This window comes from Saccopteryx leptura, chromosome 1 (assembly GCF_036850995.1).
Source record: "Saccopteryx leptura isolate mSacLep1 chromosome 1, mSacLep1_pri_phased_curated, whole genome shotgun sequence".
Classification (NCBI taxonomy): Eukaryota; Metazoa; Chordata; class Mammalia; order Chiroptera; family Emballonuridae; genus Saccopteryx; species Saccopteryx leptura.
In genome coordinates, this window is record NC_089503.1 from 301,772,421 (window position 1) to 301,794,424 (window position 22,004).

The window sequence follows — 22,004 nt, forward strand, 5'->3', positions numbered from 1 at the left end:
GCCTCAGTTACCTAAAAAATTAACTTACCCAAGTTAATCATCCATCAATGATGACAGATAAATCAACTGTTACTATACTTAGAGCATTTTCCCTTCTAAAATATTTGTAGCTTCATTTTCTAATATAATGTGAACTGCACAGATATGTTCTTATAAATATAATTGGGAGAAGAAATCAACCTTTATTCTTTGTCTGGTTGTCACTCCTGGCATGAGACCTACTTTAGTTCAAATAATGAGCTGGCTGAGCTATACCATAGTCTTATGATATTTAGTTCCTTTTTCCTTGTTTTGTTTAGGTATAGAAACAATATACTATGATTAACCCAAATCAATTGAACTTTTCTTCCCACATGATATCTAATAATTTATCAGAAATATTTCATATTTTACATTACTGTTGGTGTATAAGTAAAAGTCACCAGTGTGAAATGACCTCCAGGATCTGATCCTTTTGATTGATAGTCCACTGATTTATAATTCTGTCAAATGTATCAGAACTTTGTTTTAGTCAGTGAGAGGAGGGGAGGCATAGAGACAAGACTCCCACATGTACCCCAACTGGGATCCACCTGAAAAGTCCACTAGGGGGGTGATGCTCTGCCCATCTGGGGCGTTGCTGCATTGCTCAGCAACCCAGTTCTTAGCACCTGAGGCAGAGGCCATGGAGCCATCCTCAGTGCTTGGGGCCAATTCGCTTCAATAGAGCCATGGCTGCAGGAGGGGGAGAGAGTGAGAGAGCTATAAAACCAAGAGGGGGAGAGGTGGAGAAGCAGATGGGTGCTTCTCCTTTGTACCCTGCCCAGGAGTCGAACCTAGAACATCTATCTAAACACTGGGCCAATGATCAACCACTGAGCAACCGGCCAGGGCCAAAATGTATCAGAACTCGAATCATTTTATGCTTTAATATTAAAAGCTTCACCACTTTTATTATGTGACTCAGAATATTACTATTTATTTAATTTAAGAAAATTGAGTTCTTAATTTTTTTTACCTATTTTACTAACATTTATAACAGGTTCTTGTTTTTTAGCTTCAAAGGTTTTATTTTTAACTATTTCTGAGAAGTCAGAAATCACAAACATCATTTAGCAATCAGGAGGATTTGGGTTTTGCTCGGAAAACTCCCCGTGACGTCATTAAGTCATTTATGATGCCATACTTTTCTTTTAAATGATGAAACTGTGACTTAAACTCTGGTCTACCCTTCTGTATTAAACCCTTAAACCAATATTCTTTTTCCTTACTAATTTGCTTTAAATGTATTTCTCTTGACTTGCTTGTTTCCAATAACTTCATAAGTCAAACTTGCACCAGTGTGTCACTGCCTAATAAAATATATTCGAATGCCATAAATACAACTAGATTTAATTAGGACTTAACTTACGAAGTCAGATAATAGACAAATTGTGAAAATAAACAGAGGACCACAAATCAAAGGCCAGCAAGAGTCTGGCAACAGGCAGGCCAGAAGGTAGAGTTTGAATGAAAGCTGAAAAAAAAAAAGAATTTAACATATAATTGCCACCAGATCATTTACTGCCATGACTTCCCTAACTATAGCTAAACAATAAAAACTCTGTCTTCAAGACTGATCTAAAGAGCTTTTTTCATGCATTCTTACATTAAGTACAGGTTTTATTTATTTATTTTTCATTCTTTTAAAAATTTTTTTAAAAAATTCATTTTAGAGAGGAGAGAGAGAGAAAGAGAGAAGGGGGGAGGAGCAGGAAGCATCAACTCCCATATGTGCCTTGACCAGACAAGTACAGGGTTTTGAACTGGCGACCTCAGTGTTCCAGGTCGACACTTGATCCACTGTGCCACCACAGGTCAGGACCAAGTACCAGGTTTTAAAGCAAACTATGCAGCCTGACTAGGCAGTGGCACAGTGGACAGAGTGTCAGACTGGGACACAGAGGACTCAGGTTCGAAGCCCCGAGGTCACTGGCTTGAGCGTGGGTTCACCAGCTTGAGTGTGGGCTCGCTTACTTGAGCACGGGATCATAGTTGCTAGCTTGAGCCCAAATATCGCTGGCTTGAGCCCAATGTTGCTGGCTTGAGCAAGGGGTCACTTGATCTGCTGTGGCCTCCCCCTTTCAAGGCACATATGAGGAAAGCAATTAATGAACAACTAAGGAGCTGCAATGAAGAACTGATGCTTCTCATCTCTCTCCCTTCCTGTCTGTCTATCCCTATCTGTACCTCTCTCTGTCTCTGTCACAAAAATAAATAAAAACAAAACAAAAAACCAAAAATAATTATGCAAATATTCATATTAAAAGCTCCCAGCATATTACTCCTAACAAGAATTATCCTGTTAAAGTGCCAAAATGTGGAAAGCACAATTACAAATTTCCCCCCAAAAAACATTTTCTCTAGAGGGTTTCTTTTGGATGGAAGATGACAGCTATTAAAACCAGTCAAAAGCCTCATAAAACAAAGTAAAGTGTTCTTAGAAAAGTAACAAACAAGAATACCTACTTACATTACATTGGCCTGTTTTATTTCTTAAGGTAATCATGGCAAGAAGCTTCAAGTCCAACATAGTCCAAAATAGAGGTTCTTAGTTTTTCTGGGCATAACCATCACCTAGGTTTTATTCCCAAAAGACTGAGAATAATTGGGAGGATGGCATTGAAAAAATAAGACCTCCAACTTATTCTCATATAGGCGCCCCATAAAAAAGTGGAGAAGCACTGACTTCTAGACTATTCTGAGAGAAAATTAGGAATTTTCACAGGAAAGATAATATTTAATCTCAGAAATATTTTAAAAGATGAAAGAAAATTTGAAAACTACATATACCACAAAAACATTCAATTAAAGTTCCAAGATCCTAATATTATAATTTTACCAAGAATTTTCATTGAACTAAGTAACAATCAGCCTGAAGATGAGAAATTCTGGATTAAAATTAACTTTTCAAAATAAAAAAAGTATCACCTTAGAGAGCATTAAATAAAACTAACTGGGGAAACAGGTGTAATAAAAAATAAGATATAATAACAAAATTAAAAATTATTAAATTCTAGTCCTTCCTGTGTGAAGCTATGGTTTAATTATGGATAAGTCACAGAAATTTTGGCAACTGGCAGAATCACTTATAGTACAAAGAATCTCTACTATTCATTTAAAGCAGGAACAAATTTTTCCTTAGAATAAAACTAGATTTCCATAGATAACTGGGCGGAAAAACCCTTTGGTATATGAAGATTTACTCTTAAATTGTAGCAGTTTGAATGTGTTTCTTAACTCTAAAAACAATTAGATTCATCATGTAATTTTCTTTCTAGGGCAGCAGCATAAATTAAGCTATCCCTATATTTCCCCCAAATAAGATCTATAAAACTGTGTCAGTGCATGGGAGCTATAGGTTTCAATAAAATAATATAATCCTGAAAATACCAGTCTTTGAAAATTCAATCACAACACAAAACAAAACAGATGAGACAGGACAATTTGGAAAGCAACTTTAAGAGGTAGTTTGTAAATGAAGTATTAAGGAGACAAGGATGCTTTCCAGGAAGCTGACAGAATGTTTCCCGAGTCTTATTCAGGTGGAGAGGGGATAGCCTAAAGCAGGAAATCAGAGACAGGGTGGCCTGCTTCTGTTAACAACACCCGTATCTCTAAACAAACTGATAAAAAGGACTGCAAAGTTGGGGATAGGCCTTGGACCACAGGGATCCTACTTTGACATCAGCTCTTCTAGAAGCAACAAAAACAGAAAAAGATAAACACACAAAAATTTAAAAAGGTAATTCGTAAACTGGTACAATGTTTTTCTTTAAAATACCATTAGGAAATCTTAAAATAAACTACAAAATACAAATGAACAGGAGACATAAGAAACATGTCATAACCGAAGTACCTTTAAAACTATATTTTAGTTCCAAAACCCAGTACACATCAATTGCATGACAACTCTTTTCTTTTTTTTTTATTCAGAACCTGTATCTTTAAGACTTGGTATAAACAAAAATAAAATACAAACAACTTGTTATTAACATAGTTGTAATTATTAACTGTGAGAAAACAGTAAAAAGGAGTCAGACTAAATGTTAATGTTCTTGCAGCAGAATTATCCCAGTCATTTTATGGTAGCAAATTCTGGCAAGAAATGATAAATTCATTTGTTATGAAAAGAACTTAAATAATTCCCAAGACCGATCAGTTGTGCTGCAAATAAAACAACAGTTTATTCAAAAGAGCCCTTACCTTTCTTTTATTTTCCTAAAAGATCTGCCATACAGGTAACTACTATTTTCAGATCAGTGGTTCAAACCAGGGTTCTTCCTATAAATTCGATTCTTAGCTTTATATATAGTAAACTTACACTCATTTTCCCTTTCTAGAGGAATAGCTAGTCTCGAAGCTAAAAAACACTTTCATAAGAGGAACAATTTAAAATCCTTCATGTAAATCTTGGGTCTTACTTTTCTTCTACGTCATTTTTATTTTCTTGTAGTAGTAGTTCTTCCTCCTCATCACCAAAAGTCTGTTCCTGCATAGTGGTAAAGGAGAGAGATCGAGCAGCCACTTCAGCAGCGAGCCCAGCAGTAAAGGTAAACTCAGGGGAGAGCTGCAGCCGCACCAGCCTCTGCTTAATGGAGGGCTGTGCTGAGTCCCTGGGCATTGGATGGGCAGCAGTCAGGTCAGCAACCTCCGCTTTCTGAGAGTCATCTTCCCTTTCACACTGGTAACATACTCTTTCTTCAGCTCCTTGCAGGAAGACTTCATTTGTAGAACTGTCTTTAGTTTTATCATCTAGTGGGTTTTCACATAAATATTCAGTCCTACTATGTATTTCATTGTCAGTTATGGAGGGTTTACTACTTTCTTCTTCAGTATCATTTTTACCAACTTTCCCCATATCTGAATCCACTGATGGTTCTGAATTACTTATGGGCTTCACTGGATCTACAGGAGACAAGGATTTCAATACAGCTTTAAAGGGAAAAAAAGCAAAAAGAAAGAAAAATAATAACTAAGGACCCAGCAATGACTTAAACTTTAATTTAAACTTTCAATAGATATTTTCTTATATAGAACAATAAATAAAGTCTAAATAAAACTTTCTGGTAAAGTAAATATAAATTTATAAATTTAGCTTTATAAGAGATAAAATGCCTAAGAAATTAAATGAGATACAGTTTTGATGAAGACTTAAAAACACTTCATATATTCTCTTATTCAAAATATTAAAGCAGTGGTTCTAAAAAGTGTGGTCCCCAAACCAACAGCATCAGTCGGCATCACCTAGGAATTTGGTAGAAATGCAAATTCTGAGGCCCCACCCCAGACCTACTGAATTAGAAAATGGGAGTGAGGACCAGCTGTATTTTACAAGCTTTCCACTTTGTTCTGATGCACACTAAATTTTGAGGACCACTGCATTAAAGAATGAGCAGTATGGCTTTCACTGATAGCGTGTCAGATAGAAAGCCTATGTAATCCAGATAGTAACCATATTTTCAACACACATATATAAGGTAAAACAGCATGAAAAACAAAAGCAACACACAACTCAACTTACTTGCCAACTACCTAACAAGACCCTGATGAAAGTAAAGCCGTAAGTTCTACACATTTTATAATGCAACAGAAAAATATATAATGAAATAAAATCTGCATTCAAGATCAACTACTGTACAAAGCATAACACATAAATATATATCCATACGGCAGAAGTTGTCCTTTCAAGGAAAATGAAGTTTTATTTAGCCCCTCTTGATGTTAGTAGGCAGTGGGTTGCTTGCTAGGCAGTCTCTCCTCCCAGTATAAGGGGTTAGTACAAAACATTATATTATGAAGCATGGCGGAAGACAAAAAAAGTGCATCTTGAAGATCTGGCGTTTATTTAAAAACAATTGTGTAAAACATGTCCATTTTCAAGAAACAGATCCCTAAGCTGCAGCAACTCCACTAGAGAAGCAGCAACACCAGAAAAAAATGGTCACAGCAGGTTCCAGTGTAGAATTTCCCTCTCTAATTCCATTCGGACTTTACCCCTGTAGGCAGAGATGAAAACAACTCTGGAAGATGGAATGAAAAATTTCATGGGAAAAGCATTTTATGGTATCAGCAGCTTTTTACTTATTTCCACAAACCAAGTAAATCAGCATTATTGCCTTTATAAATGTAAACTGTCAAAAGCATATACCTGAAAAAGAGACACATTTCTTTTAGTGTTTTATTTATTTATTTTTAGCAAGAGAGAATAAGAGAGACAGAGAGGAAGGGAGAGAGATGACGAAAAGCATCAACTCTAGGTTGTGTGGCACCTTTGTTGTTCATTGATTGCTTTCTCATATGCGCCTTGACTGGGGGGCTACAGCTGAGCCAGTGACCTTAGGGCTCAAGTCAGTGACCATGGGGTAATGTCTATGATTCCTCACTCAAGCCAGCGACTCTGCACTCAAGCCAGATGAGCCCACATTCAAGCCAGTGACCTCAGGATTTCGAACCTGGGACCTCAGCATCCAAGTTGACGCTCTATCCACTGTGCCACCACTGGTCTGGCTCTCAGTGTTCTATCTTTGCCTATTTTGTCAATAGGATCATTTAAAAGCTATGTGAATAAAATACTGAACAATAAAAAAAGGATACAAGTTTATATATAAAGCTATTTTCAGTCTTCATGTGTAATTTTAATCTATAAATCTGCTGGTTTAAAGAATATAATATATATTAGAAGTTGATTGATATTCCTCATTATTGCTAATTAAATGGTGGTGGATATAATCCATATTAGGAGTCAACTGATGACTGTGTTAACACTGTGCTAGAATATTAGGCTCCAGGAATATAGGGATATTTATCTCTTGATTTATGTGCTAGGAATATACAACAATAAACAGTGCATTAAGAACTATTTGTTGAATAAATAGTTTGCTCAATGAATACTGTGGAGGATAATAAAACCCTTATTTAAAGAGACTATAATTTAATTAGAGACAAAAAAACCCATGTGCATAGACAAAACAACAGTGCCTAAAAATCATAACACTTCTAATCTCTGAATTATATAGGCCCAGTTCATAAATAAGCAGGTTAGAGCAACTGTACTTTTACTGCTGCTTCTAGGAAGATCCTAATCTTCTATTCTGACTATGTGCTTTGCTGCTCAAGACTTGCTTTTATTTCACTACCGTGCCCCTCTGGTGTGAGGATTTGTAGTGAGTGGTAGGACAGGTGGCAGGGCGGGAGCCATCAGAGGAGGGTTTCACAGAGGGGACTGGTAGAGAGGACAGTTTGGAGAAAATACATTTTTGGTAAAGGAATCGCCATGTTTTCCATGAATAAAAACAGCTAATTTGTGGAACTATATATAGTCTAATCAGATAAATATAACTACAGGTAGAGGAAAATATCTATATTAGAAATAGGGGGAATATAATAAGATATGATGGACTTATATGTGCTGTTTGAGAAAAATATGGAGGGAGCTTGCAAGGACAGAAGCTATCTTAGAAGCTTAGAAGCTATCTCTAAGGATACCTTAAGAAAAAGGCATTGGAAATGGAAGGCAACTAAGAAGCTATTATGAGTATAATGTAATGAGGACCTGGGCTCTAAAAGAGGCTAATGGAAAGAAAGAAGAAAAAAATCAATAAATGTACATCTGGACAAGGGAGAATAAGAGTGATAGGGATCCCAAGAGAAGAAAAGAGAACTCTGAGGAACTTCTTGGAAGTTATGTAATTATACATTTCAAGTGAAAAAGAAAAAGAGAAAGGCAATTGATTTTAAGGCTCTATATACTCTAAAATGGAAGGGAAGTTCCCATTCTACTTTCTTAGAAATCCATAGGAAATCATTCTTCATCTAGGAATTAGCATACTGCTCATAAAAATTAGGGGATATTTCAAAACAAATATGAAGTGATAAAATATCCCCTAATTTTTGTGAGCAGTGTAGTTTAATGTATTAAGCTTCCCCTCATTCCCTTCACCACCTCCCAAGAAGTTCAACGACAGAAGTGTGGGAGACATAAAGGAGTTTAAGGCTAATCTTAGGTATTATGAATCATCTGATTGTGTCCAGATCCAAGTAAGGTGACTGTGCACAGAAGTACCTCCTCTGCTCCCATGGCTCAAATCACTGAGTAACCTTAATGATATATACAGCTAAGTGGCCTAGGTCTTACTTCATTTGTTTGATCAGTGTTCGCAGTTATTTATTTTGTTTCACTAAGGTATGTATATCAATATAAGGAAAACAATTTAGAATCTCAAATTCATGAAATTTGAAAACACTATTAATTTATTCAACTTACCACCCATTCCAAAACAAATTTTGTCAAAAAATCAAATAACTGATGAAAAGTATGATCCCAATTTTATGATACACCTACTCTATAATTGATCAAATTCATTTTGTATCTAGAAGAAAAAGTACAATACTTACTGATGGTCCCTAAAATTATATAAGAATTCTATAACTAAAATAGGATTCACAGTTAAAGAAACAAAAAAGCCCTACAATGCAGTAACCTTTTACTCTGAAGTCAGTGCTTACCGTGATCACTAAATAGAAGTTGCTTCCATTTCTGCCTTTCAGCCTCTGATGCTTTGAATCCCAGCACAGATTTTAATTCTTGGAGTACCTTCTTGGATTCTTCATGCTCACGCTTCTGTCTTTCTCTGTCTTCTTGAGACAAGTAATAATAATCATCCTTTCTGAAATCACTGTCCATATCTATATCATCTACATAACCTTCTAATTCCTGAAAGTGAATAAAAGAGAAAGTATTTTACTTCGAGCAAATAATTATCTAGTAGTATTTATCTATTTTACCTACCCCTCCCCAAGATTAAAAAGGGCTCTTGGCACAGGTCATTAAACAAAGCAACCATATAGATAACTGGAAAATTAAAAAAAAAAAAAAGTTATACTAAAAAGGAATGTAAATAAGACAGTTTAATAACTTCAATTGTTATTTTTCTATTCTGACCATTCTACAGATCTAGTCAAGATTACAGTGATTAGCTCTGTAAAAACCAATCAAAATTAGCAGGGCTGGTGATTTGGGGAAGTAGTCAAGTATGTTAGTCCTCCGGTAGATATTTGTGGTGCTTTCTGATGTCAAAGGGAATCTGAATACTATTCCTAGGATTGGGTAACATCTCATCTATGGCTCTCTATCTCACTAAGGTAAATGGTATGATCCCTGTTTACTCAAAGACAGGCAAATGACTTGGGATCCTCTTATCAGATGTACCTGGAGCAGATATTTGATTCAGAACTTTATTATGAAAGAAGCAGACTTCTTGAGGAATCCACTCTGGTAAGAATGCTGGCAGATGAAGTTTTCAGTGGCAAAGGTTGTGAAGGGAGCACTGACGGAGCAAGTGGCAATGTCTGTGCCCAGTGACTTAGCAGTGATGATGCCACTGGAACAATTCTTTTGAGTGATTTTAGTTTTTTACCCCAACCTGGTTCAAGCCTAATTACATGGCCCTCTGAAATATTCTGTCAGGTATCTTAATGATATTTAAAAATTTCTTGCTTGTTAAACTTAGTAGGGTTGGTTTCCCTTTGCAGTCAAGAATACTGAATAGACTATATGACCCAAGGAAAACTTCTTCTTCTTAGGATGAGCAAAACCAGTGTTAGTCAGTATCTAATACAATCATTAAAAATTGATTTTCGAAAGCGAGGTATAATATAAATGCAGTCAAATGTACAAGATAAGTGTATAAGACCTTTTCATATGTATACATGCTCGTACTACTACGCAGATCAAGGTAAAAATATTTCCAGTATCACAGAAGGTACCTTTGCCAAAGCACTAATTTTTAATGTGTCTAATTACCTTTAAGTGTTAAGAAATGGAAAACTAAATATGAATAATAGACCCTTGCCAGTTGGCTCAGTGGTAGAGCATTGACCTGGCATGTTAAAGTCCTGGGTTTGATTCCCGGTCAGGGCACACAGGAAAAGCAACAATCTGCTTCTCCCTCTGCCCATTTCTGCTCCTGCAGCCATGGCTCAAATGAGCAAGTTGGTCCCAGGTGCTGAGGATGGGTCCATGGCCTTGCCTTAGGTGCTAAAAACAGCTCAGTTGCTAAGCAACGGAGCAGTGGCCCCACATGGGCAGGACATCAGCCCCAGATGGGGGTAGCCAGGTGGATCCCAGTCAGGGCTCATGCGAGAGTCTGTCTCTCCACCTCCCTGCCTGTCACTTGATTAAGAAATAAATAAATAAATAAATAAAATAAAAGATATGAAGAACAAGAAAATCTAATAGTAGATTTAATGGATTAAAACTCAAGGCACAGTGGTAGAGTGTCAGCCTGGCATGCAGGAGTCCCAGGTTCGATTCCCGGCCAGGGCACACAGGAGAGGTGCCCATCTGCTTCTCCACCCCTCTCCCTCTCCTTCCTCTCTGTCTCTCTCTTCCCCTCCCGCAGCCAAGGCTCCATTGGAGCAAAGTTGGCCCAGGCACTGAGGATGGCTCTATGGCCTCTGCCTCAGGTGCTAGAATGGCTCTGGTTGCAACAGAGCAGTGCCCCAGATGGGCGGAGCATCGCCCCCTGGTGGGCAAGCTGGGTGGATCCCGGTTGGGCACATGCGGGAGTCTGTCTGACTGCTTCCCTGTTTCCAACTTCAGAAAAATACAAAAACAAAACAAAACTCAAGGCACTAAGAACTAATGATTTGATATAAATTTAATAATTAACCATATCAATTACAGATAGAGGTAGGTAAGTTTTGTACATGAAACAATTTTCACCCTTACCTGTTCCTCAGGGATTGGATCTTTGTCTGCAATGTGGAGAGTAGGTTGCATCAAAGGTACCACAGTACAGCGTGGGTTTTCACATGCTATTTCAGGTTTGCCTTAAAAAAGAAACAGGCCAAACAGTAATAAGTGAATATCTAATTAACAATCAAGATATAGAACAGTTCCATCACCTCAAAACATTTACGCTGCCTCTTTATACCATATCTCTCCCTCCATATCCAATTCCTAGTAACCATTGATGTTTTCTGTTCCTATTAAGTTTTACTATTTCAAGAATGTTATATAACCTGAACAGGTGGCGTAGTAGATAGAGTGTCAGACTGGGACGCAGAGGACCCAGGTTTGAAACCCAGAGGTTGCTGGCTTGAGCACGGGCTCATCTGGTTTGAACACAGCTCACTAGCTTGAACCCAAGGTCGCTGGCTTAAGCAAGGGGTCACTTACTCTGCTGTAGCCCTTGGTCAAGGCACATATGAGAAAGCAATCAATGAACAACTAAGGTGTTGCAACAAAGAATTGATGCTTCTCATCTCTCTCCATTCCTGTCTGTCTGTCTGTCTGTCTCTCTCACACACACACACATACACGAATGTCATATAAATGGAATCATATAGTAAGTGGTAATTTAAGTTTGACTTCTTTTGATTAGCCTACTGTATTAGATATTCTATTTTATTGATGTATTAGTACTTAATTTTTATTGCTGAGTAGTATTCCTATATATGAATGGATGTAACAATTTATCTATTCACTGGCACAAGGACATGAGCTTCTTTTTTGTTTTTAGTGATTATAAATAAAGTCACCACACTTTTGTATAGGTTTTTGTGTGAACATTACATTTTTATCTCTTGGGTTAATATCTAGGAATAATACTATCAGTCATTTGGTATGTGTATGCATAATAATGGAAAAATTTTGATGAGGAAAGGATATTTATATAATCTCACAGTATTTTTTTCAAAAACCACTTATGAAAGAGAAGAAAGGCTAAAGGAGTATAAGGATCATGACAACTAAATGCCATGTGAGATCTGGATCTGGACATTAAAAATATTACTGGATCAATCAGTGAAATTAGAATGGGGTCTGTGGATTAGACAGCAATATTCTATCCATGTTAATTACTGATTTTGATGGTATACTATGGCTATGCAGGGGAATGTTCATGTTTTAAAAAAATACAAACAGAAGTATTAACAGGTAAGGAGGTTTCATGTCTGCATCTTTTTTCAAATGGTTAAGAATAATCTCACCCTAGGAGTTTACATACAGGTACATAGATAAGGCCAAGGTGGTTTAATGTGAGCAACTGGGGAATCTGGATGAAGCATACTCAGAACTATTCTTGCAATATTCCTATAATTTTGAAATTACTTTAAAAAAAAGGATACAGTTAACTTAAAGCACCTGCACCTTAAAAATTTTATTTATTTATTTATTTATTTATTTATTTATCTGAAGCTGGAAACGGGGAGAGACAGTCAGACAGACTCCCGCATGCGCCCGACCGGGATCCACCCGGCATGCCCACCAGGGGTGACACTCTGCCCACCAGGGGGCGATGCTCTGTCCCTCCAGGGGGTCGCTCTGCCACGACCAGAGCCACTCTAGCACCTGGGGCAGAGGCCAAGGAGCCATCCCCAGCGCCCGGGCCATCTTTGCTCCAATGGAGCCTTGGCTGCGGGAGGGGAAGAGAGAGACAGAGAGGAAGGAGGGGGGGTGGAGAAGCAAATGGGCACTTCTCCTATGTGCCCTGGCCGGGAATCGAACCCGGGTCTCCCGTACGCCAGGCCGACGCTCTACCGCTGAGCCAACTGGCCAGGGCCAAAAAATTTAAATGAATGTTTTATTTAATGTTGTATAGCCATGGCCACTATGAGTGTTTTAGTGAGGAACATTTGTGAATTACTTCTGTTTTAATTCATATCATTATGTTTGAGCTACATATGCAGAGCATAATCAAGAAATTATTTATCATCTGCCCAATGATTAGAAAACAGTTTTTATTTTTTATTTTTTTTAGCATGTGCATGAGAGAGAGAGAAAGAAAGAGAAAGAGAAATAAAAAAAAGAGAGAGACAGGAAGGTACAGAGATGAGAAGCATCAACTCATAGTTGCAGCACTTTAGTTGTTCATTGCTTCTCATACACGCCTTGACCGGGGGCTTATAGCAGAACCAGTGACCCCTTGCTCAAGCCAGTGACCTCGGGCTCAAGCCAGTGACCATGGAATCATGTCTATGATCCCATGCTCAAGCCAGCGACCCTGTGCTCAAGCTGGTGAGCCTGTGCTCAAGCAGTGGACCTTGGGTCTTGAACCCAGGACCTCAGTGTCCCAGGTGGACACTTCATTCACTAGGCCATCACCGGTCAGGCAAGAGATAGTTTTAACAATCACGTTTAAGTGTGTGACTAAGATTCAACATCTCAGAGTAAGCTAAGGAGGGGTGAGTGGTATCTATCTTTTAACAATCATAAATAGTGCTTCTATTTATAGAAAATGTACTCAAAACTCTAGACTTGGTTATTTCAAAATTTTAAAAGCATAAAATTTGCATCTATTAAAAATCCTTGGTAAATTTATCCTTTGGAGAAAAAATTATTCACTATTTATATCTGAGATATAAAGGAAATCTCTTGGTAACATATCAGTAATTAGTATGCTAACATTTCCTTTGAAAAAAGTTAATACTTTTACTATCTAAGGCAGTGGTTCTCAAAGTGTGCGCCAGGGTGCACTGGTATGCCCTAGATTTCCAAGTGCGCCCTATGGTATTCCAGAGAAATATGTGCCTGTTGGGGACCAAAAAACCAGCAGGGTTTTTGGAGTTTAGATTTTTGAGGGACAGAGGTGTGGGGAATTGGCTGTAAGCTGACAGTCTGCCCAACCCCCCACCTCACTTGCCTGATTAGCTTGTAAAAGGCTGTTAAGCTGTGGTGCTGGATTGTTTACACTATCCCCCATGTTCCCTGGAAAGATTGGAGGCAAGTTTTTTCTACCCTTTGTTACGTGTAAAGTTAAGATGATATGTATGGTGGGGGTTTTCTGCACTTGGTAAAATTCTTGGGTTGCCTTGGAAACATGATCAAAGATCTCATTGATTTGTTATGGCCCACTTTGCCCTATAAATAAAGCAAGATAAGGTTTTTGGGAAAACTTTGTTCTTGCCAGCAGCAATTACAGGGCCCTCTGGACCTCATATTTTCTTAATTCTGCACCGTTCCCACTTGGGACCTGGAATTACTAGCTGCACTGGTTCGCGGCATGTGCCCAGATATAAAAATAAATATAGTTACTCTATTATACTATTTCATTATGGAAACACTGCTCTTTTTGTTAACACATCATTATTATATTTATTATTAACACATCATTATATTATTTTTAGATAAATACACCCAAGTAAAATGGATAGATTTCTTAAAAAAGAAGCATGATATTGAAGAATCCAATTCTGGAAGTGAGCAAAAGTTAAGTGTAAATAAAATAGGACTTGAAGGCTGATGGGCAGAATTGAATTTATAGCATTTTCCATCACTTAACACTAAACAATACGATTGGATTAGAAACCCATTCATGGAAGCTTCAAGTGATTTTGGTTTAATATTAACAGAAGAAGAAATGGTAGCTATATCCACTGATTGTGGATTGATGATTAAACATAAAGAATTGTCTCTTGAAGCCTTTTGGATTTCTATAAAAGAATATGTGGCAATATCTAAAAAAGCTTGGAACATTTTACTACAATTTTCAACATCCTATTTATGTGACTTAGGGTTTTAGACCCTCAACACAATAAGAGTAAAAAGAGAAGAATTCTTCAATGTACTGACAATGAAATGAGAGTCTGCCTTTCAAAAATATGCCCAAACATGAAGAAATCGCTAGGACACATCAGGCTCATGTATCTCATAAACACAAGAATGAAAAAACACATTTGCGCTGGAACCTGCCGAATTTACTAAATCCTACAATGAGTCTATCTATCTATCTATCTAAAGATAGCTTTTTTGTCGTTTTTTTATTTTTTAACCCCTCTTTTTTAAGAATTCTAAAAAGCGTAACTCAAAAACTGTAACATAAAAATGTTTTTTAATGTCAGAATGAATTTAATTTTGTCGTATTTATTTCATTTAATTATCATAAAAGCATGCTTAGACTTTATAATTTTTTCTTTAATATTTGACTTAATTATTATAACATATTTTTCAGAAATTTGTATATAGTCCGCCTACAATTATTTGTAGGATTTTAAATGCACCCTGACTTCAAAAGTTAGAGAACCACTGATCTAAGGACTTATTCAGCATTTTTCTTAAATAAAGTATTACAGATCTAGCTGTAAACAAAGTAATGACTAAGAATGATAAAGCATTAATTATCTCTGGCAAAAATATTATTTCTATACATAAATCTGATTAACCTCATCATAAAAGTCCAAGGAATACATGGCATTTATTTATAGCACAAGTTTAAGAATTAATATGCCAAACATTTATATAGTGAAACTAGTAAAGCAAAGTATAAAATGTGGGTCAAATGAGAGCAGGTTTGTGTAGAATTTAAAGATTGTCTTTTTACCTAGCAGTATGAGGCACTTCAGTGTTACTAGTAAATAATGGCACTTAATATATTTTAGACTCCTAATAACAATTATGCAGTGCTACCTACTATAGCATTTTAATATAATTTCTGAATTACTAAAGTACGTATTTTATCTTAAAAGCAAAGCTCAATTTCTGGCCTGTAAATATCACACTCATTATCACCCCACCTGGAAAAGAGATTCTGGAAGTTCTAATAATGATAAATACTATTAAAATCTTCCTTCATTTAAATTTTTAAAAAATGAGGTATATGATTTAGGGAACTTTCATATCATATTGACTTTTTTGTTTTTAGTAAGAGGCAAAATTTATATTTAGTGTCAACCTTTTTTTATGTATTAGTTCAGCCTTTTCTCTAGTAAACTAAGAAGTTTTGTCAAGTCCGTTTGTTTCATCATGGAGAGAAGAAATATACCTAATGAAATCGTGCTGGAGTAGAATATGGAAAAGAAATCTCCCATAGGTACCTTTATTATCTGTATTTCTTCGTAGCAGTTTGTCCACTTGAGAAATGGCCTCTTCCCAGCAACTGTTACTTGCTTGGACATGGGGCTGAATCAACTTTAATTTCTGTTCCAGAATTTGATAAGCTTCTGACACTAGTTCTTGTGTTTCTTTAGTACAAACAAGTTTTTCAAGTTCATCTTCAAGAATTATTACCCTGAGTAATAAAGAAAAATTTTCACCATAGAGATTTCTAAAATATAAAATGGTAAATTTATAATTTTCAAGGCTTATTTAAGAAATAAGCTTATAAGATGAAAGAAGTTCTAGAGATGGGAGGTGGTGATGGTTGTACAACAATGTGAATGTACTTAACGCCACTGAACTGTACACTTGAAATGGTTAAATGGGCCTGACCTGTGGAGGCACAGTGGACAGAGAATCAACCTGGGACGCTGAGGTCTCAGGTTCAAAACCCTGAGGTTGCCGGCTTGAGCATGGGCTCACCCACTTGAGCGTAGGATCAGCAGCTTGAATGCGGCTCGGCCTGAGTACTGCACCCCCCTGCCATCAAGGTACATATAAGAAGCAATAAATGAACAAGTGACACAACTATGAGTTGATGCTTCCCATCTCTCTTCCTTCCTCTCTCTCAATCTCTCTCTCTAAAAAAGAAGTTAAATGGTAAATTTTGTTATATGTATTTTACCACATTTTTTAAAAAAAGGTTATAAATAGTATGTATTCATTCAACAAATATTGCTTGCATACATACTAGGCATGAACTGATTGGATGAGTTAAACCCATCTTCTACTTATAAGACACTTACAACTGAATCAAAGAAATTATACATGAATATAAATACAATATCATTATAAATAAGTAATATTTTATTTCCATTTTACAGATGAGGAATTAGGTCCAGGCAGTTAAAGAAACTTGCTCAGAGTCAAAATGGTAAACTGTAAAGCTGGGTTTTATCCAAGCAGAGAGAGATAAAAAGAGTGTTGTAAGAATTCGGAAGGGGGGAAGTTGCTACCGGCAATGGGTACAAATAGGGAATATCTAAGAAGAGGTACTTTTGAGGTAGCACTGAAGGATAAAATTTGAGAATGTACAAAAGATGAAAAAGGTCATTCTAGGAGAGATACAAAAAAGGCAATTGATACGGTTTGGATGGATTGAAGGAAAAGGAGTTAGAAATAAAGACACAGGCAGACTGCAGTCAGGTCATAGCGAATGCTTTCTACAGAATGGTTATACAGACTCCAGTCTACATTATACTCTGAAGGCAGTTAAGATTTCTGGTTAAATGAGAAAGCAAATACATGCCTCAGAAACAATCTAGCAGTAAATACTCTGGAGGAAGGAAGAACAGTTAAAGTGTTAATGCCCTTGTATAGGGAAAGTGGGAGTGGGACTAGCAAAGGAGTGAAACACAAAACAATTTTTAGATAATACTTTTAAAAGTTGTGTGTCACAGTTCTATAGAGCAAATCAGATACGAGTGTTAATGACTGGTATTTAATGACTAGTTAAAATACTTTGAAAGGTGATGTTTAGTAGCATATAAAGAATATTTCATTTTTAAACAGTAAACATAATTCCCACCACAATCCACAATCCCTGACAAAGGTACAAAGAGCCCCTCTTTTAAAGAGGTAGCACTCTTCCTTCCCTGAGCCATCTTCTCTTATAATGTATTACATTATGCCCTGTATGTTTCTGATTCTACTGCCAAAAATTAATTCTTTAGAGACTCTAGCTTCTTCTACTAAAACCTGGTTTTCCTCTGATAATGATGCAACCTTGCTCCCACTCATGTTGAGATTGCTTTACCTCCCGTATTCCCTGGGGCAGACAGGCCTGAGTTAGGTAGCACTCAACCGCTTTCTTATCATAGCAGCTACAGACCCCTGGAACATCCACGCCTCATCGTTTCTTAAATTTTCCCTGTGCCCTGACCTTTAGATCAGCCTTATATACCGAATGCCTGACCTTGAACTGACAGGTAAAAACTTATCTTCTCAAGATGTCTTATGACCTTAATTTCCTATCTTTGTGCATCGCATCCTTCTTCATGCCAGTAAACTAGCCTTTTGATGTAACTGAATCTTTATGCCTTCTGACTCACTTTTTAATTTTACAAAACTGATTGCTATCCTCTCCCTTCTACTTCTTGTCTGGTATCCAGTGTCAAGTATATAAACTATAATCATATCATCTTATTCCTATGACCTTCCTGATTATCAAGACCATGAACCCAACCATTCATCTGATCCAATCCTATAATACAAGTCTCTGTTACAGAAACATTTACTGGAATGATTGCACCCTACATTTTACCAAGGCAAAGTACCAGCAAACCATACTAAGGAGAAAATCAACAAATATGGACCCTACATTTACTTTTAAGTGAGAGGAGGTGAGATAGTGAGACAGACTCCCACATGTGCCCCGAATGGGATCCACCTGGTAAGCCCTGTCTGGGGCCGATGCTTGAATCAACTAAGCTATATATTTTTAGTGCCTGAGTTGACACGCTTAAACCAACCTAGCCATCCTCAACACCCAGGCCAATGTGCAAACCAATCGAGCCACTAGCTATGGAGAGAAAGAGAGAAGGGGCAGAGGGAGGGGAAGATGGTCACTTTTCTTGTATCCCCTGACTGAGAATCAAACCTGGGACATTCATACACCAGGTTTATGCTCTATCCACGGAGCCAACTGGCCAGGGCCAGGACCCTGCATGTTATTATCCAACTAGGGCCAAAAAACTTGTCCTATGCTACAGAAAAAAGACCAAATCTGCTGAATTTATTTAGAAAAATAGCAACTTATTATTCTTCAACTATATGTATCATAATACCTCTTATAATTTATTTTTCCAGGACTGGCAGATATTTCTCTTAGATTGCAGGTTCCACTTAAAAACCCTACTTAAAGAGACTTAAAACAAGCTCAGTCTTTATAATCTTCTACATTGCAGACTTAAACAGTATAAACAATATCTGCTTTGTCCTATCTTTCTAGATTTTCTGTTGAAATCAGGAAAAGTAAAAACTGTAAGTGACTCCTCCGAATTATAGACTTAGAAATCATGTTTCTCTGCTATATTTGTAGCTATAAACCATCCTTCATTCTGCACGTCTCAATTTTGCTACTTTCTTGCCAGGACACAAGCCAACAACCACAAATGGCACAAGAATGAAGCTTGCTAATCACAGGGACATTTCCTTATATAGCTTCGAAACTTACTCATTCAGTAATGCTTTCAGATGGAGCTGCAAGCTGCGTACTGCTGTGTGAACGTTACTCAGTTCTCTTGACTTCTGTTGAGTTTTGGATAAACGCTGGGGTACTGATTGGTGCTGAGTTTCAAAGTACCGATAGAACTCATAGCTGCGCTTAAGCTCTTCCAAGCAGGCAGAATGAACATGAGGTAGACCCTGAGTCACATCAGATAAAATACGATGAGGCAAAAGTGCTGGAGTAAGTAAGGGCCCAGGAGGTGCATTAGCTGTAGTAAGCAATAGGGCTAACCGTCTGAAGAACTCTGAACTCTGTGCCACCCAGAGTTGGAACAAAACCTAAGGGAAAAAAAAGGAAAAAGAACTAGATTAATAAAAAATAAAAATATTAGCCAACAGTCAACACAAATTACAAATTGAACTTCTGGTTTAAAATTTTCACTTTACCTTATGTAATAGATATAGGTGAACTTGAATTAAGTCTAAGATTAGCCAAGAATTTTATTTTATTTTTAATTTTTAAAAAAGATTTTATTTATTGATTTTTAGAGGGGGGGTGAGGGAGAAGGAGTGGGAAGCATCGTAGTATGTGCCTTGACTGGGCAAGTACAGGGTTTCAAACCAGTGACCTCAGCATTCCAGGCAACGCTTTATCCACTGCTCCACCACAGGTCAGGCTAGCCAAGAATTTTATATCAACTCATGCAGTCACTGCACACGGAAACTGCTGATCCCAATAAAGCCGGAAACACCAGTATATAATTTCATACAGTTCTAACATAGAAGGGAAGTATTGATGAAACGAGACACATCTATTACAAGTAAATGCTGATGAACTATTTAAAAATTTTACATAAAGAAGAAAAGAAGACAGTAGGAAGATAGTCCTATCTAAGTACAAAGAAACAAATTATTGATGAACCCAGAGTTTTTGGTTCAAAATTATACCATTATTTTGGCGAGGAAATATTTTGGTTAGGAAATAGTTAAGAAATAACATAAAAATCAGCCCCAGAGTGTTAATACCTAGGAGTGTCTGGCACAAGAAACTACAAAACCTATTTTTAAGAGACACGCCCTATATTGAGGCAGCAAATAATTTTTCTGTTCAAGAGGAGGACCATATCTCCAAAACAAAGAAACAAAGAAAGAGAGAAACACTGGAAAACAGTCTACTATGAACAAGAGTTAACATCAACAAAGAGGATTGAACCAATTTAGGTTCCAATTTTTCACAACCAGGAAAGGGAACATTATTTAGGCTGTTTTAGTAACTGAATATTAAAATTATATAAATAATGAAATAAGGTAATTTAATGTAAACTTGTTTTACCATTGATTTATTGTTACATAAGCAAGGTCAAATTTCCAAATTGCTAAAGACACAATTATTTAGAAATTCCTGAATATAAACAAGCTTACCTTGTAAGTCTTATTTAACCATTAAATTTTATGAGTTTTCTAAATACACTGTACTGAAAAGAAACTTAAAGACATTTGGAGGATCTCTTAAAAATACTACTAGAATCTTACTGCACAATGTTTTTGTAACGTGCTCTAACTTATGTTTTTCCACGTTATTTTTTTCTACTTCTAATTCCAAAACAGCTCATCAAACGACTGTACCATAAATCATTACCAATCTCATATTTTTGAGGTTTTAGTGTTTCCAATATTTGCTCCTATAGTAATATCATGAGCATAGTTTGAGTATATCTTTACTTGCTGAGATGAATCCGTAAGTTTAAAATTCTGGAGTAAAGTGTCCACACCTTTGTGAATGTTGGTATTCACGGCTGAAATGAAGTAGTTTATGCTTTCACAGCTGGTGTTTGAGGTCTCTCTGAATCTTCATTGATAATGAATATTACCTACTTTCAATATCCTTGGCAAAATGTTTACTTATTATTTTTATTTGTATCTTTCATTACTAATAAGATAGAAAATTTTACCATATTGGCCATTTCTCTTTCTTCTTTTGTGAACTGGCAGTTCCAGGTACCTGACCTGTCTTCTATTCATAAGTTGTTCTACAACTTAGTGCTCTTTATATAGAGAGTTCATGCCCTGTTATAAATAGTTGCATTATTTTCTGAGCTTGTCTAAAGTATGCAGTATCTGGAAACACTGAGGTTGCCGGTTCAAAACCCTGGGCTTGCCTGGTCAAGGCACATATGGGAGTTGATGCTTCCTGCTCCTCCCCCCCTTCTCTCTCTCTCTCTCTCCTCTATAATGAATAAATAAAATCTTAAAAAAAAATTAAGGTATGCAGTATCTAAAGTTTAGAAGTTTAATTCTTATGTAGTCAAATATATCCTTTTATGTGGTTTTTAATATACAAAAAGTTCTAAACAAGAATTTTGGATTTTCCAAGGGAAGATGTAGGTCTTGAAATTCTTTGCCCATGTTTGTTGAAACAAATGGATAGCAAATAAAATCACTCATACTGGTTTCCTATTAAAGTAAACTCACTTATCTCCAAACTCTAAGAAATGCTTATATTGAGAATTAAGTATCTTGATATCAAACTATAAGGATCTTATTCAATCTTTATGATGCTCTCCACTCTTAAAGGCAGCCTTACAAACATCACTAAGGCTATTACTACAGTAATGGTCTTCAGCGAACAATAAAAGAACAGGTGCACCATTTGTGTTCAGAAAGCACAGGCATAATCTTTTTTATTAAGAAAGAGGCGGGAGGCAGAGACAGACTCTTGCATGTGCACCCACCAGGATCCACCTGGCAACCCCCTACCAGGGGATGCTCTGCCCGTCTGAGCTGCTGTTCCATTGTTTGGCAACTGAGCTATTTTAGCGCCTGAGGTGAGGCCATGGAGCCATCCTCAGCGCCTGGGGCCAACTTTGCTCAAACCATTCAAGCCATGGCTGCTGGAGGAGAAGAGAGAGAGCTGGGAGGGGAGGGGTGGAGAAGAAGATGC

At 36.9% G+C, this 22,004-nt stretch overlaps 1 protein-coding gene across 7 annotated transcripts in view; it reads right to left on the reverse strand.

Annotated features, from left to right (window-relative positions):
* Positions 1-3,958: 3,958 nt before the first annotated feature.
* The window catches only part of VEZT (vezatin, adherens junctions transmembrane protein), a 71,544-nt gene continuing 53,498 nt past the window's right edge, over positions 3,959-22,004 (reverse strand). For 6 of the 7 annotated variants that reach the window (XM_066357382.1, XM_066357418.1, XM_066357413.1 and 3 more), the window contains exons 8-12: positions 19,071-19,402; positions 15,835-16,028; positions 10,751-10,851; positions 8,527-8,734; positions 3,959-4,953 (exon numbers count right to left, since the gene is read on the reverse strand). In XM_066357382.1, the coding sequence (XP_066213479.1) occupies positions 4,439-4,953; positions 8,527-8,734; positions 10,751-10,851; positions 15,835-16,028; positions 19,071-19,402 (1,350 nt within the window). In that variant the 3' untranslated portion in view covers positions 3,959-4,438. The remainder of the gene's footprint in view (positions 4,954-8,526; positions 8,735-10,750; positions 10,852-15,834; positions 16,029-19,070; positions 19,403-22,004) is intronic. The other variant, XM_066357396.1, reaches the window with a different exon arrangement.